Source organism: Mustela nigripes, chromosome 5 (assembly GCF_022355385.1).
Source record: "Mustela nigripes isolate SB6536 chromosome 5, MUSNIG.SB6536, whole genome shotgun sequence".
Taxonomy (NCBI): domain Eukaryota; kingdom Metazoa; phylum Chordata; class Mammalia; order Carnivora; family Mustelidae; genus Mustela; species Mustela nigripes.
This window is the reverse complement of record NC_081561.1, coordinates 97,109,238-97,126,986: the sequence shown is the minus strand read 5'-3', so window position 1 is coordinate 97,126,986 and position 17,749 is coordinate 97,109,238. Positions and strand designations below refer to the sequence as shown.

Below are 17,749 nucleotides of genomic sequence, written 5' to 3'. Positions count from 1 at the left end.
CAGTAGACTAGAAATTATGATTCTTAGACTCTGAATAAATTCTGTAGCATGTATTAGACACTCTTAAGGACAGGAAGCTTCTTATTTAAGTATAGAAACTGTGGTTTATTTTCTCATACCCACAGTATAATTTACTTAAATTTTCTGTGTACCAACATAGATTTAAGACAGACTTCAAAGTGTGAGTTACTAATTTCTTTGCTAGTAAATCTTTTCGTTATTGGCCCAAAGGTGCTGAATAGCATTCAGAATTGCTCACAATTCTCAAACGGTTCAATATAATATTGCTTTTTAAGCAACAAAAGGCATAATTTGGTATGCGTGGTTATTTCTAATGATTTTTATAAAAAGATGGTGGAGGTATAAGTTGTACCTTAGAGCAGATTTTCTGCTGAAACATCTTATTCCCATTTTGGGTCAGATCAAAATAGCTTTACTTACTTTAGTAACATTTTTCACTACTGATTAAACCCCATATACAAACAAGACTTCAAATAAGATTTATAAGGTCTAAAGGATGGCCACTTACTTCAGATATATCAGATTCCATAAAGTCAAGGATGACAAAAAGTTTAGGACATGTTTCTTAGAAATTGAATAGTGAGGCGAATTCATTTGTGCATTTATTCATTCAACATTTATTGTTTAGCTACACTCTGGGCACCGGGTTTGGTGCTGACTGCAAAAAGGACCTGTAGAATTGCCCTTAGCAGGAGAGGCAGGATTGAAACCTACCCAGTTGGAACCTACCCTCCAGTGGTCCTATGATAGAGGTGTATAAAAAGGAACCCCCCAGAGAAGGCTTCCCAGAGGAGGAAGTTTTCATAGATCAGGAGAGATTTTTTTTTTTTTTTTTGAGAAAGAAAGCAGAAGGAGTATGTAGAGAGAACAGTCTGTGCACAGGTATGCAATGTGAAGGGGCCTGCCTTATTTGGGGAATAGTGAGCATTCCCACAGTGCTGCAGCTGTTGGGCGCAGAGACAAAATGCAAGAGCAGAAAATATAGCAGATTGGGGTCAGATATTGAAGAGAGGTGCATGGCTTATGAGATTGACCTTTAATCTCATAGGATGGACAAAGGACACGATTGAAAGGGCATTGATGAAAGATTTATGACTTGATTAATGTGTTAGAAACCTATGTCAATGAAAGAGTTTAAAACATAAATTGGAGGGCACAGAGGCTGAGGGTGGGGACACTGTTGCGATGTTTTAGGTTAGAGACGGGGTAGGCTTGAACGGTGGTAGTGAAAATGAGGACAGAGATGTATTGAAGATAGGATCAAAGAGTTCATGACAACCTGCATCTAGACAGTGGCTCTGGGGTTTGGGCCTGGCTGTATGGGTAGATAGGATGAGAATCGTAGAGGGACTACTGTTTGGGGAGAGGATAAGTCATGTCGGGGGCATTTGTATTTGAGATGCCTGAGAGACAGTGGGGATGTCTGGCAAGTAGTTGGAAATACACATGTGTATTCCAGAAGGTCATTGAAGGCTCGAGGTCCTGGGACTCAACAACACATGGGGTGACAACTGAGGCCATTCTCAGGGTGAATGTGGAAAACGAAAAGAGAGCTGAGAAGGGAGCATGGTGACACCCACTTTTAGAAGAAAGGCAAGCTAGAACAAGGAGCCAACAAGAGATTGAATAGGAGTCATCAGAGATGGGAGGCGAATGGGTGAGACTCCAGTAAGAATGTGTCGCAGCCAGAGAGTTTTAGGAGAACTTCAAGAAGAAGGGTATGGCCAGCAGTGACAGGAAAAATGAGAAGAGTCTGGCATCATTAAGAGACGAAAGGAGAGCTGCTTCCTCTAAAGAAAGTAGAGATAATGTACGGGACAGTGGGAGTAAAGTTGCCTGAGTTGATGCCAGGTGGTTGTGTTTTCTCTGTGAAATAGGAGTTAAGGTCACTTCCGGAAGGGTAGAGGAAGTAGGTCAGGGGCTGGAGAAGAGAAGGGGAATCCACTGGCTCAGATGTTTCACGACAGGTAAGAGGAGGCAATCAGAGTGGATGAGATCCTGACTCCCAAGTTTTAACAATGTTATCTAGAGAGGTGCCCTCCATGGGCTTTCTGTCCACTGATGATGATCAGACTGATGGCAAATCCAGGCGGAAACTCACTGACATCTCCCTTGTGTCTCTATATTTTCTCTCTTACAGTCAGGACAAGACGGGTCATCCCAGCGACCTACACCCACCCGCATTCCTATGTCAAAAGGTATGAAAGCAGGAAAGCCAGTAGTGGCAGCTCCAGGAGCAGGAAATCTGACCAAATTCGAGCCTCGAGCTGAGACTCAGTCTATGAAAATAGAGCTGAAGAAATCTGCAGCCGGCAGCGCTACCTCTCTTGGAGGGGGGAAGGGCTGAGGGCAGTGGCTGAGGGGGTATGTTGTGCAGACGCTACTGCTGCCGTGATCGCGGACCTTCGTCTGCTTGTGCCAACTCTTTACATGTACTAACTGCAGTTTTAAATATCTTGTTTATAAAATAATCCACTAATAGCCATGTGTCTTTCCTATTTTGTACATGTGTTCTGATGCTAGAGAACAGAACTAACTAGCAGAACTACTGCTTCGTTGAGGATGCTGGGCCTGAGGCGGGGCTGACTTCTAGTCCCATTTTTGCTTCTAGAAAGTGGACCCATCAGTTAAACTGCCTGAGCCTCGGTCTCTTTATGTCAGTAAGATATGGGGGCTGGATCTCATCCTCTCCAAAGCCGGATCCCATATTTCCTAATTGTAAATCAAATTTAATAGGCCTTGTTCCACAATAATTGATTTTTCAGAAATTCTATTATGAAATAGGAAATAGTTTAACAGTTGCCATTTGCCTCCATTAAATCCTGAATTTGCTTCATGTGCTGGAAAAAACATCTCCTAGCTATCACAGGGCCTGGACCTTTACAGTTTAGCAAAAACAAAAGCCTCTGGGATGCTTTCAGGAAAAAATGTGAATGTGAAATAAAATGGAAATGAAATATGGAATCCTAAAAACAGAGTTTTACTTATTTGTGTGTGTCTGTGTGTATTATAGAGGTTTTGGCCATCTCCAAAACACTCCCAGAATTTTATAGACAATAATTTTAGAACCATTAATGTCAAACTCATGCTCTATTCAAGTGTGCAATTGATTTAAATTGTGGAGCTGTTTGAATAGAGCTGCCAAATGATCCTTCTATCCATTACAGCCTCAATAGAGGTTAGGTTGTAATGGATAGAAAATAGAAGAAAGTAATTGTGATATATTAAAGCCAAGAAAAAAAAATGACAACATTCATAACTTAATTGAATTCAAATATTTTCCTCAGTTGAGCGTGGACTTTACTTGCAAATATAGAATGAGTTCATGAGTGTGTGTGTGTGTGTGTGTGTGTGTGGTGTGCCGTGGTGAGGTGTGGTATGGTACGGTGTGGTGAATTGAATTATTATTCCTGTCCATTTTACTTATATTTGTATCATTTTCATTAAAATCAAGCATGTTTTAATAAGCATGAAACTGTGAATGCAAAATGCCAGGTGTCTTTGTGAGATTAACCATGTTATTAAAGTAGACATTGTGCTTCCTGGTCAAATAACCACAAATGAGCTCAAGGCTAATAACCCACAACTTAGCATCTGAGATCTCAAGTAGGCAGCACCCTTGTCAAAATTTTTAAGCCAACTGAGTAAATTTATAAAAATTCAATAACTACAAAGTTGCAGGTTGTTGTTTTTCCACTTCTGAATTGTGAGGGTTCTAAGACTATTTGGATAGGCCCTGCCTTTGATATGTGGGGAAAGATAGTTGTATTTTTTTTTTCCAAAGATGTATGACTCAGCTTTTTATCATCAAATCATCAAGCTTCATGATAAAGAGGCTCTTCCTTGAGTTGTTTCCATACCGGATTTCCTATCTCTTGTAGAATTTCGACTTCCGTTGTATATGGTGGCAGTGGATGCCTCGCAGAATTCATATTCTTTTCCATCAGGTCTCTATTGCCTACAGCTCATCAGTTCTCAGCATATGTATTAGGAGATGTTGACTAACCCTAGGAGACGTGCTATAATAATTGGATTTCAAGGTAGAAGGAGAGAGACTGGGAAAAAAAGATTTTATAAAATGTGATTTTGAACAAGTTTAAACAAGAGTCTTTCCATTTCCAATACTGACTTGTCTCTTTTTTAAAGGAAATTTTCCCATTTTGTAAAATACTCATCCATCCCTTGGAAAAACAAGGACATTCCCTGTTTTTCACACACCTCCTTGGCATTGAGAGTATTTAGTGTTGCTGGGGTGTAACTCACTGTATGTGAACAAACAGTGTCAAAAGAACAAGCCTCTCTCTTCCTTCTGAGTCCACCTGTCGTTCTCCAGCGCCTTTTATCATGATTCTTGTCACTGCTGCGGTCTTTGGCTGTTCCCTGCTCACACCACGCTTATGTCGTTTCTGCCTGGAAGTCCACACCGTCTGCAGGGAGAGTGCTCGGAGGGGCTGAGCAGTGCGTGTGCAGGATGTTTATGCATCTGGAAGCTGGAAGAGAGCCACCTACAAAGTACAGCTGCTAAGAAAACTTGACAGAACAACACATAGTCACTTTCCAGAAATGGTAAAGAGCGGCCATGGCAGTTTTTCTTTGTAATTTTAGAACCAACTCTACGTTTATTGGATAGCTTTGTTTTAAGCCACATATTAGAAATGAAATCCACTGGGGATAGGAAGTGGAAGATTTTTTAATTTTTATTTTTAAAATTTTATTTCTTTATCTGACAGAGATCACAAGTAGGCAGAGAGGCAGGCAGAGAGAGGGGGGGGAAGCAGGCTCCCTGTGGAGCAGAGAGCCCGATGTGGGGCTTGATCCCAGGACCTTGGGACCATGACCTGAGCCGAAGGCAGAGGTTTTAACTCACTGAGCCACCCAGGCGACCCAGGAAGTGGAAGATTAACTGCATTCTAATTCCAGCTTCTATTTGTCAAGATGTTTTCAAAATGCAGCTTGCTGTGCTTTTATAAGAGAGAATGAGATTAAAAGGTTAGAGTCTTCTCCCTGTCCTGGGACACAGTCGTGTAGTAAAAGGGCTCACCAAGGCTGTGGTGGACAGCTGCTGCTCAGGTCCTACCTGAGACAGGGGAGGAAGTGCCATTTCCACAGATTTCAATGGAATGGCTCCCCTTGGGGATTTGCAGGGCACAATCTGCCCAGCTACAGAGGAGGACCTGGGCTTCTCCTCCAGAGAATAATTTTCATGGGTTGACTACTTCAGCACACTGTGAGGGAGGCCATTTAGCATGCGTGGTATAAGAAATGTTCCTGTGTGGGACAACACCCTAAGGGTGTTTATCATTTCTTGAAAATGACCTTCCTGTATGGGTCACTTGCTTACACAGAGTCCTTCAGTTTCTACTGGCATTCTTACTATGTTTTCAGTGGGCAAGTGAATGGGTGGCTACTAGACTCTAGAGATGTTAGTGTATTCTTTAAGGGTAGGCCTTATTAGATGTCTTACTCGAACGTCTTCAAGAAGGAAGGGAAGGAATGGCTTTGATGTGTAGTGTGGGAAGAGTGTAGCTTCAGGGAAATGAAAACACGTCCAAGAATATGAGATGTACAAAGATTTGAATTTCTCATTCCCTCGTAGATTTGGAACACTGAGGAAAGCACGAGACTTTGCTGATCAGAAAAGCCCCAGGGGTATTAGATAAGAAGAATGCATTTACGTGGGAGGCTGGAGGGCAGAGAAAGGAAGAAGAGACCAGATGGGCACAGAGGGAGCTTCCCAGCAAACAGGAACATACAATCCCAAAATTTCCTCAACCCAGATGAAGTTCAGTGTTTCCCTCCGACCACCTCCTCCAGGGTCTCATGATTAGTTATGTCCTTATCCTCAGCTGTTTCAATTTCTCCCTTTTATCTGCTACTTGCGCACAGGATATAAATATGCTTTGGATTCTTCCATTTGAGCACAGTTCCTCGATTAGCTGTGCAGTCCTCTATAATAGGTGCTGCCCGGATAAGCCAAGGACAGAACACTCGACCTTTTTTGCCTCTACTTCCACATTTCCATTTATTCTTAAACTTACTTTTAAAATTGTTATTAAAGTCATTCATATATGGAGTTAAACTATCAGCCAGCACTAAAAGAAAATGAAAACAGCTGTTTCTGATCTCACCCCTCTTTTCCCTCAGTCTGACTCCCTGGAGAAAATCATTCCTAACCCTTAACTCTTTCTTCTGGTATTTGTCTACATATTTCCAAAAAAATTTTTTTTCTTATCTTTCAATTATTTTTCGATCTTTATTTGTCGATCATTATGGTTTTTGTTTATTTTTTAAAGATTTTATTTATTTATTTGAGACAGAGAGAGAGGGAGAGGGGAGGGACTGAGGGAGAGAGAGAAGCAGAGCAGGAAGTCTGACCTGGGGCTCTATCCGTGGGGCTCAATCCCAGTACCCTAAGGTTATGACCTAAGCCAAAGGCAGACACTTAACCAACTGAGACACCCAGGTACTCCTTTCCATTTTGTCTTGACGGTTGAAGAAATTTAAATATTGTTTCCTGTGAAGAAATTTAAATATTGTTCCCTGTTGGGGTGCCTGGATGGCTCAGTTGGTGGAGCTCACAACTCTTATTTTTTTTTTCTTTAAAGATTTTATTTATTTATTTGATGGACAGAGACCACAAGCAGGCAGAGAAACAGGCAGAGAGGCGGGGGGGGGGGGGGGGGGCGGGCTCCCTGCTGAGCAGAGAGTCCAGTATGGGGTTTGATCCCAGGACACTGGGATCATGACCTGAGCCAAAGGCAGAGGCTTTAACCCACTGAACCATTCAGGTGCCCTGGAGCTCACGAATCTTAATCTTAGGATTGTGTGTTTGAGGCCACAGAGATTACTTAAAAATAAAATCTTAAAAAAATATTGTTCCTGCTGAGCCAAATAGTTTACTATGTGTTCCCTTCCTCTTACATTTTTTACCCTTCAATAGGATAATTATGTTAATTTTTCATCTGCTTGGTTTTCTATGTATGTATCTTTATTTTTTTTTTCCAAATGCTCTAAGAGATCTGCCAAACACTTATCAGTAATTTTTCCAAACACTTCATATTTTTACCTGGAGGCTTTCTTGGTTTAGTCCCTTAGTTTCCTACGTTAGCCCTCTGCTTCCCTACTTAGTCTGGACTGGTAATGCTCTAGGCCAGGTAAGGCTCTTGTCCTATTGTTCTTTTGCCTAAGTTGAAGCCTCTGTTTCCCAGGTTTCCTCTTCTACTTCTTTTGCTTACATGCCTGTCTGTCTGTATATCAATCTATCTCCTGAAGTACATTTGACCCTTGGATAACACGGGAGTTTATGGTGCTGATCCCCAGTGAAGTGTAACTTTTGACTTCCCCAAAACTTAACTAGTAACAGCCTATAGTTGACTGGAAGCCTTACCAATTGCATAAGCAGTCAATTAACACATACTTCATATGTTACAAGTATTATATATTGCATTCTTACAGTAAAGTAAGCTAGAGACAAGAAAATATTAAGAAAATCACAAGGAAGATAAAATACATTTATAGTACTGTACTGCATTTATTGAAAACAATCTGCATATAAATGGACCTGAACAGCTCAAACTTACATTAATCAAGGGTCAACTATACATCTCCCAGTAGTCTCTATCGAAAAAAATCCTTTGGTAACTTTCTTGAGGTGGACTACATGTATTCTGGGAATAGATCAAAGGAAGTGGGATGGAGAATATCATGATAAAATGTACAAATATTTTTATTCCCCTGCATTTAGTCTATGCTGTCCATTCGTATGTTTAGGTCTAGAACTGTTTAGGTCAGGTTTTTTGTTTTTTGTTTTCTTTTTTTGTTTGCTTTTTTCCTGGAATAATAAACCTTGGGTCTCTGGTAAGGGTGACTATGACATCTAATCTCTTTTGGTTTTCCTTTGACCTCTCTGACCATTCTACTTGGTCTCCCTTGTTGACTCCTTATTTTATGCATAAAACCTAACGGTCACTGTTCCCCTCTTCTCTACCATTTACCTACACTACTTGCTCATTCTGGTCATTTTATGCACTCCTATGGCTTCAGTTATCACCCATATGTTGATGGCTACCAACCTTCTATCTCCAAATGCATATCCAACTTTGTACTGTGTACCTCCAACTTAACTTGTATAAAACCAATTCTCAACACTTCCTCCAACTCTCCTCTTCCCCCTGTATCTCAGCAGGGGTTATCCTGATCCACCCAATCACCCAGGAAAGAAGCTTGGTAGTCATTTTAGACTTCTCCTCCTCCCTCACCTGTCAAGTCAACTCATTGAGCAAGTCTCATAGTCGAACCCCTTAACGCTGAACCCACATCTCCATTTCCCTTGCTACTGACTGAGTTGAGGTTTTAGTTACTTCTCATCTGGATTAGTTCAATATGCACCCTGACTGGTCTCATAATCTCAGCCTCAAAACTCTGATTCGTTTTTCATTTTGTTTTCCAAAGTTCAAGTTGATTGTGTCACTCCTCTATCTGAGTACCTTCCAAAGTTTCCTCATTACCTGCAGAACATAGCACCAACTCCTCCATATGGCCGTTGAGGCTCTCTGTGACTGAGCTCTCTCCCTCCCTGCTCTTTGAGCATCTCTCCCCTTCCCTTTTCCCTGCCTGGACTCCTAACCCCCATGTGGACTGAATGGCTTACATACCAGGCCAGGCCACATTTCCTTGACTTGTTTGCTTTGTCCCTTCTCCCTACTTTTCCTTCTGGTGGTTGTATTTGTCTCTGTTTAAAATTTCTTTTAAAAACATTGCTTCTACTAGACAAGCCATTATTTCATAATCTAACCTGGGGTTTAAAGCTTGTGTGCTGCTGTAAAAAACTTGGCACTCACTGTAGAGAAAGAAAACCAGAAGCTGAAGGATGGTTCCATGCTGTAGAATAAAGAAATATTCTAACTTCTCACTTCCTCCCTTTGTCTGCAACTCAAACCTGTGAGGATGATGTGGAGGGTCCTGACAAATCATGTGTGGGAACATGGAAATAAAGAGATGGTAAAATGAGAGGAAATTAATGTATTGCCATTCTGGATAGTGTAAGTTTCATCTTTCCCATCAAATGTACTATTGGTCCATAATATGTGCAGAATAGCCAGGGATCCTGAACTGAGGAAATGTCACATGTCATGGCACATGTGGAAAGCTAAGGGGAACCGAGAGCTTTCTGTGACATACAAACATACCTGAATGAATTCTGAATAGCTCTTTCCTCACCCTCTCTAATTCTCCCAGAGGAACCTGAAAGACACTTCTGGAGAGAGTCATTTGTCTTGAAGAAACTTCTAAAATAGGTCAGGGGGCCTCTGGGTGGCTCAGTTGGCTAAATGTCTGACTCCTGATTTTGGCTCAAGTCAAGATCTCAAGGATCTCAGAGATTGAGCCCTGAATCGAACTTCATGCTCAGTGCAGAGTTAGCTTGAGATTCTTTGTCTCTGCAGCACCCCACCCACTCACACACTCTCTCTCTCAAATAAATACAGTCTTTTTAAAAAAAAATAGGTCAGGAGATGCTCTTGTTTTAAAAAAACCAAACAATAGGGGCACCTGGGTGGCTCAGTCATTAGGCATCTGCCTTTGGCTCGGGTCATGATCACACGGTCCTTGGATCTAGCCCCTCATCGGGCTCCCTGCTCAGCGGGAGAGTCTGTTTCTCCCTCTCTCACTTCCCCTGCTTGTGTTCCCTCTCTTGCCATCTCTCTTTCTCTCTCTCTCTGTCAAATAAATAAATAAATAAATAGCAACAACAACAAAAAAACAAACCACACCGCCAAAAAGCAGGATTCAGATTTAAGATCAATAGTAAGGTGACTATCCAGAGAAAGTAGATTGCTGAACAATGACCTAGTTCTACATAAGCTAGAACTGAAAACCAGGAGACCAGAGTAAGGTGTGAAAACTTTGGCAAATTGCCTTACTTTGGCTTATGGTTTAGCATTTAGTTGTAACCTTTTATGATTCTGGCATTCCTCCTTATAGTCAGATGATAGGCTTCACTACTAAGCAAGCAACCTAAAACATTCTACCGTAACACTTTCCCTAAGACTAGTAAATAATAGCTTATCTGGTAAATGTAATTTTTTCCTCTCTACATGTGATAATGTTGTGATGCATGATGGCCAGAATTGCAAAATCAAAGGCTGGTTACAGCTGAACCAGACTTTAGAGGTCAAGAAGATAATTATCTCTACTATTAAAGATGAAAACAAAAGACCAAGAACAAAACAGGAGAACCCCAAGGCTTAGAGATGTCTAACCATCTTACTAATGATGATGCCAGGTTTTCTGTATATGATTCATTATTTCATGTGACAAAACAACCTCAGGTGAGCGAAGGATGTATTCATATATAGACTAAAATACCCACACGCACTGGGCCAGAATAATACTGCCAAAGGATTTTGAGATATTATGATATCTACATGGAAACTATATGTGTCAAAGTGTTCATAACAGCACTTTGCTGAATATTGTTGTCCTTATCTAAAAAGCATCAGGCCAGGCCCTTCCCAACTTTCACATACAATGTTACTTTCCATGTGATTCTGTGGCCAGCCATAGACTGAGATCAACCCTCGGCACTTAGCATCTGTGTCCAAAGAATAGATCCCAAGCATTCTTGACTCAAATACTTAACTATTTTTCCACCGTTGAATTCCTATTTATAGTTAATGTCATATGTGGGATAATTGGTTCCAATTTGATTGTATCTGGAAACAGTAAACTATTTGAGAGATAAGGATTAGCTTGCCTAAAAAAGTAGTTCCCAGTCAGAACTGATTATTGGCAATTCCTGCAAAGTGAGAAGTAAGGGGATGATCTGGGCAGATGATGGAGTGGGAAATGTTTTGGAAGGAAGCAAATAAACTATTAGAAGGTTGAGAAACCCCAAGAGAGTGTATATCATCTGGTTCAAAAGTTTCCTGAAGCAAATGACAGAACTGATTAGCGGAAGTATTTTTAATTAGCTGAGCTGAATCCAAAAGAGGGAATACAAGTCCAAGTCAACAGAGGAAGTTTATTGGACTTCCTATTTAAAACAGATGTTTTATCAGGACTCTGATTAATTTCTGAATGTGATAATAACAGGACTGAATACCGAAGCAGTTTATTCAAATGAGAACCTTAAAAGTACACAATACCTAGGCATTCCTACTTCTTTCTAAAAGGTCTAGGACATTTTTACAGGTGAATAAATCACTCTGTGGGTAATATAGTAAAGCAGGGGTTTAGTAGCTAGTGGAGAGGAAAAACAGTACAGCACTAAGCCTGTTCATTGCCTCTCAGGCAGAGCCCATGGGGAGTAGGGAGCCACGGACCATGGGAAGCAGGTCATAAGCCAGCCAAACTGATGTAAAATCCAAGAGGAAATGTTTTCTGTGGTAATTTGGCATGCAGTTTCCTGTGGATGAAGCAGTCCTCCTTTGCAGAGGCAAAATCCTACTATAAATTGATCTTCGACTCTCTTAGTCTCTGGTGTGTGAACCTAAAGGCTATTAAAGCGGTCTTGTCTCATTTACTAGAATAGATTTTTACAATTCAGAGCTCAAGTGTCCCCTTGCAGAGAGTTTGGCATATAAACATATAAACATATGTATTGCTTGGGAGGAAGGCACTGACTTTCCAGGGAGTACATCTTTCCTACTCCATAGCCAAGGAGCCCTCCCGAGAGGAATCAGACTTGATATTTGTTGCCATGTTGCCACACTCTAGCACTTGAGAGTCTCCCCCAAATTTCTCCCCAAATCCCAGCCTGCATATACAACACTGGATCTCAAGTCATCTGGCTGGCCAGTAGTTTTGGGTTACCACCCAAGGAGGATGAAAGAGTAAGGTCAGAAGTCAAGTATAATTAGGAACTGATAAGATGATAAATTTCCTTTCTGTGGACCATTATCTAATAGCTGGTGTACTAAAAGAATGAATTCAGGGGCACCTGGGTGGCTCAGTGGGTTAAAGCCTCTGCTTTCGGCTCAGGTCATGGTCCCAGGGTCCTGGGATCGAGCCCCGCATCGGGTTCTCTGCTCAGCAGGGAGCCTGCTTCCCTTCCTCTCTCTGCCTGCCTCTCTGCCTACTTGTGATCTCTGTCAAATAAATAAATAAAATCTTTAAAAATAAATACATAAAATGGATTCATATTATTGTGAAACATCATTTCACAATAATGTCATAATCCCAAATGATTAATGTGTTACCCAAAGTTTCTTCAGGAGAAAATATCGAGATAACATTTTGAGAGGAACATATAGAGGAAAGTGTACGTATTTTTGTTAAACTGTTAATGTCAAAAATACATAAAAAATCCAATGTCCCTGTGTGTGTATGCTGATTAAGATTTAGAGTTTTCTTCCTTCTTCCAATTAGGAAAAAAGAAATGATGCTCTTAAATGTTTGCAGATAGAGGGTCCTAAACTTAAGTGCTTTGCTATTTTGAGTTTGTTGATAGAGGTGGAAATAAAAATGGGCTTTGTTCTCAACCTGCCTGTTATATATGCTACAAATTACTAATATCAGAAAAATAGTAATTGCAAAAAGAGAAAAGTTTTATGCAGAATTACACCTGATTTTACTCAGGTTACTTTAGGGGACCCATATGACCTATATTTGGGTCTTACTCTGAGATGAAATGAAGACTGAGTAAGAGAAGGAGTAAGATTTGCTCACTGACTTTGGAACTTCAGTAAAATTTATAACATTCTTTTATTGTATTAAACCATTAAAAAAAAATGCCAGGGAGAAACTTGGAAACTCTACCCTTAAAAAAACCCCAAAAAACAAAAAACAAAAACTTAACTAAGGTCATAATCCCTGAAGCATTTTATTTTATTTTATTTTATTTGCCAGCAACCAAGGACTCTGTATGCATCAGATAGTTTTGCTGTGTAATGAGTTACCTCAAAATCTAATAACTTGCAGCAACATTTTTTATCTCTCATAATTTTGTGTATTGGAAGGGAGATTCTTTTCTGACTCAGTTTTCAGATTTGGGGAAAACATAGATAATAAACAAGCATAGATTTAATAAATATGTTTAGTAAGTTTCAATTAAAGTAGATCTTCTATCATATAGATCTTTTCTGTCTCTGGAAATGATATGAACTATGTCTCCATGTATATAAAACAAAATAACTTAGGTTTAATTGTATTCCTTTAAATAAAGTTTATGTATATAAATATGAAACCCTCTTTTTTTTTTTTTTAAGATTTATTTATTTGAGAGAGAGAGAGAGTGAGTGCACAAAGGGAGAGAGGGAGGGAGAAGCAGACTTCCCGCCTGATGCAGGGCTCTATCCGAGGACCCTGGTATCATGACAGGAGCTGACGGCAGACGCTAAACCAACTGAGCCACCTAGGCACCCCTGAAATACCCTCTTTTATTATTAAAGTAGAATAAAATAAGCTGTTAACATTGACAAGTATTTTTCAGACAATCTTCTTAACAATGCAATCTGATTAGGGGCATGTGGGTGGCTCGGTGGGTTAAGCCTCTGACTTCAACTCAGGTCATGATCTCAGGGTCCTGGAATCCAGCCCTCAGTCGGGCTCTGGGCTCAGAATGTACCTCTCCCTCTGCCCCTCGGCCAGCTTGTGTTCTCTCTCTCAAATTAATAAACCTTTATTATAATCAGATAATGCAATCTGATTAATAGCATTTATATATACACACATATATGTATATATGTATCATGTAGGATTCCAAATTTGCTAATTTAAATATAATAATAATAATAAAATGAATAGTTCACAAGATACTGTTTCTTCTATGTATGGCCCCAAATACTGAAAATTCTGAATTCCGAAAATTCTAATTCTGAAAAGCTATCATGATTATGAAGATTGCAAACATGTTCAGATTAAGGCAACTCTAGGAATTGAGAGATTTGCACACTCAAGTTGAGAGTAGTAACACAAAATGTTAGCATTGCAAGGGACTTCAGACATGATCAACCCTCACTTTGTGGTGAGGAAACAAATGCATGCCCATTCTGAATTACATCTAGGGTAAGAACAATTCTGGATTTCACTTTTTTTTTTTTTTTCCAGTAGCCAACACAACTCTGAGATCCGGAGTCAGACAATTAACCCAGGCACCCAGGCACCCCAGGAATTTATTCTTTTAAATTTTAGTTCTCTATGCTTTCTTAAGGGAGGAAAATGGGGAAGATACTTGAATTCTATTAGGAAGACTTGAGATCCATGTCTTTTGATTCTTTGAAAACTATTAATGAAAAAAAAATTTTTTTAAGATTTTATTTATTTGACAGAGATCACAAGTAGGCAGAGAGGCAGGCAGAGAGAAAGAGAGAGGAGGAAGTGGGCTCCCTGCTGAGCAGAGAGCCCCGATGTGGGGCTTGACCCCAGGACCCTGAGATTATGACCTGAGCTGATGGCAGAGGCTTAATCCACTGAGCCACCCAGGTGCCCCTATTAATGAAATTTTAAAAAGAAAGTGTTGAGTGGGAAACGGCATTTGAATCTTAGATCCTGATTTTTAACTAAAAAATATTTTAACTTGTGTCTTTAGTTTTTGCCTGAAGATTTTGATATATTTTCAGGCATTGAAAAAATTTAAGAGCTTTAACAATTTTCCAATGAGAAAAATGAGACGATCTTTAAGGGTTTGTATTATTGTCAAAAATCATGTTTGTTGCCGGGGGTAGGGGGGTAGGGAGAGGGTGGTGGGGTTATGGATATTGGGGAAGGTATGTGCTATGGTGAGTGCTGTAAAGTGTGTAAACCTGGCGATTCACAGACCTGTACTCCTGGGGCTAATGATACATTATATTTTAATTAAAAAAATAAAAAATTTAAATTAAAAAAAATCATATGTATGTCTTAGAAGCATTACAAAGTCTTCATAGCTAAGTTTTGTTAAGTATATAAAACCTTCATGTATTTCATTTTACTTTGCTTTGCTGTTTTATCCCAAATCCAAATCAAAATGTCAAGAGAAGGAATGGAAATATCGCCACCTACTGGTCAGTATGAATTGAAGTAAAGTTAATAAAACCAAATTAAGAAAACTTTGACAAATGATCATCCACTGTACATAATTAGCACAAATCTATAGGTCTGTGACAGAATATGCTTTAATCAACGTTTATCTAGATGTTAACTACTTAAGTAAAGATAAAATGTAAATATTAATTACTTGAAATTAAAGTGAAAATAATAGGCAGAAATTTCCTCACATTATTGATAAACCCTGACATTAGCTTCTACACTTACAACACTGCCACATATTGTCAGGGAGGTAATACATTTTTCAGGTAAAGAAACTATTTGAAGCTTAGTTATTTCTTTGCTCTGTTCTTTATAATTTCAACAATGGTAGGACTCTTTCTCATTTTGAGCACTTATGTATTTCCATGCCTAGCACAGTGATGGGCATGTAGGAGAGCCTCAGCAAGTAGTCCTTGATTGAAAGAATGAAAAAAAATGATATATTTTCATGAAAGCATAAAGGGTAGGGTAACAGCAAAATCAATCAAATAAATACAAATATCACACACCCATAACAACATAGCTGGTACTATCTCAATTTATTTCCTTCCTTTCTTCCATCCTTCCTTCCTTTCTTTTCTTTCTTTTTTTTTTACTTTTATAATAATGAATTTAGATTTAAAAGCATATACATAAGGGGCACCGGGGTGGCTCAGTCAGTTAAGCGTCTGCCTTGGGCTCAGGTCATGATCACAGGGTTCTGGTATCCAGTCCCACCTTGGGCTCCCTGCTCAGCATGGAACCTGCATCTCCCCCCTCCTCTGTCCCTCCATCCTGTTTGTGCTCTCTCTCTTACTCTACCTCAAATAATTAATAAAATCTTTTTTAAAAGGCGTATACATAATTTTGCAAGAAGCAGCAGCTCAAGACAAATATAAATCATGTTTAGTGTCTTCTAAAGACTAATGAATATTTCCTTATTAAAACTCAAATCCACAAACATAAAAAAAGAAATTAAAAACATGTGAATATTGCTCAGATTAAAAAGAGTGTGTCTGGAAGAATAGAGTTACTTCTAGAAAATATTTTGATTTCCCAGTATAGGGCTTATATGTAGTAACTAATGTCTTCGTGTTCAGTTATTTCCTTGGGTAAAATCCACCTAATATTATTAGAATATTAAACATAGTGCCTAAAAGACTTTAAGAATTTTGGAGATAAAACACATATGCCAATATAAAGAAATTACCCAAGAACAGTCAAGAACTGCAGGGGAAGCTATTGGGCTCATGTACCTGTTTTTGTTTGTTTTGTTGTTTAACATCTACAGTCTTTTATTGAAATGATGTGGTGTTGATCCTCACATAAACTACTGACTTTTCAGTTTAATTGAAAATGCTGTATCTTTCTTTTCTTTATAGAAAGCATCGTCATTCACCAGTTACGTATGAACTCCAGATGAAATGGTAAACCAAGCACATACTGGGTGTGTGTACTTCCTCTGAAACCTTGTTCAATGAGTAGTATTTCTACAGCCCTCCATCATCACTAAGGTCCTCCATGCTACTGATCACTACTGGCAATAATTTTCTACTTCCAGTGATTTTTTTTTTGAGGATATAATAATGTTAAAAGCTGAAAATGGCATTGCTGATAATATAAAACTAGGTGGCAAGAGCAATTCAATTTTTGTGTCAAAATAAATTTCTCTTCCTTTTGCAAAGCTTTCAGGTCCATGGGCACATGCTATGTAATTTATTTTTATAATACACTTTGTAATGTGATTTTTTTCCTAAAGTGTTTCCTTTTTCGTAGTCTATGGCACATATATCTGTAGAGGTCAGTTCTTCCAACTATCGGTACTGGTGCATTCAAAACGGGAACCTATCATTACTCTCCTTCATCACCATTTTATTTCTGAAGGAAAAGAAAGCACAACACTCTACATATTTCCCAGGGTAAATTCAAGAGATAAAACAGAAGCAAGAGATTCTAGAAGAGGTATTATTATTGCTTGTACAATACTGTGGTTCTGATCATGGTTCAACAGTAATAAATAGCATTAATTGAAGAGTTTAATTTTAAATATGTAAAACCAGTTTTAAATACGTAAAGCCTATCTATTGTTCTGTGCCAAAACCCCTGGATAAATTGAATTCCGTATGGAACAAATTATAAAAGGAGATATATAAGTTTAACTAGTAAGGTTTATGGGAATAGCTTGACTGAGAGTTCAATTACATTTTTGTGTGCATTATTTGCTTATATGTACAGGACTTATAATAAGGACTGTGATATCAAGATATTTCTTACAATCTGCTCAAATAAAAGCCCAAAAAATAAAACTGACCTAGGTAATATCTGCATCTTTAAAAAAAAAAATGGTAAGAGAAATCCCATGATAGATAACATTTTTTTTTTCCTTGATAGACAGGATTTGGATAGATTTTCATAATAGCATGCAGGTTACAGAATATATTCTTTAAAGATAAAAGCACAATATGCATTACTCAAATCTCAATGTCAGAGCTGCTGTTGAATTTAAGCTTATATGAAAATGTGCATCTGAAGTCTACTTGAAACCCTAATAATACAGGTTTTTTAAAAAAAGACTTTGCTATTGTGAACATGTTTTCAATAAGGTCTTTATAAAGATAACTTTAAAGATAAATGAAGAGTTGATGTGTCAGTTTCTGAATGCAGAAATCATATATGATGGAACTTTACCGAGATTAAAGAAAATGCTTCTGTCCCACGGATAACTGAAAACCATGCAAGTAAC

General features: G+C 38.9%; 1 protein-coding gene across 2 annotated transcripts in view; it reads left to right on the top strand.

The window, feature by feature from the left end:
- FILIP1 (filamin A interacting protein 1) overlaps positions 1-17,456 on the top strand; it is a 182,897-nt gene extending 165,441 nt beyond the window's left edge. Inside the window, exons 6-7 of one of the 2 annotated variants that reach the window (XM_059400944.1) lie at positions 2,162-2,219; positions 16,389-17,456. In XM_059400944.1, coding sequence (XP_059256927.1) covers positions 2,162-2,219; positions 16,389-16,429 — 99 coding nt within the window. In that variant the 3' untranslated portion in view covers positions 16,430-17,456. Of the gene's footprint in view, positions 1-2,161; positions 2,983-16,388 lie in introns of those variants that run through there. The other variant, XM_059400943.1, reaches the window with a different exon arrangement.
- The last annotated feature ends 293 nt before the right edge of the window (positions 17,457-17,749 follow it).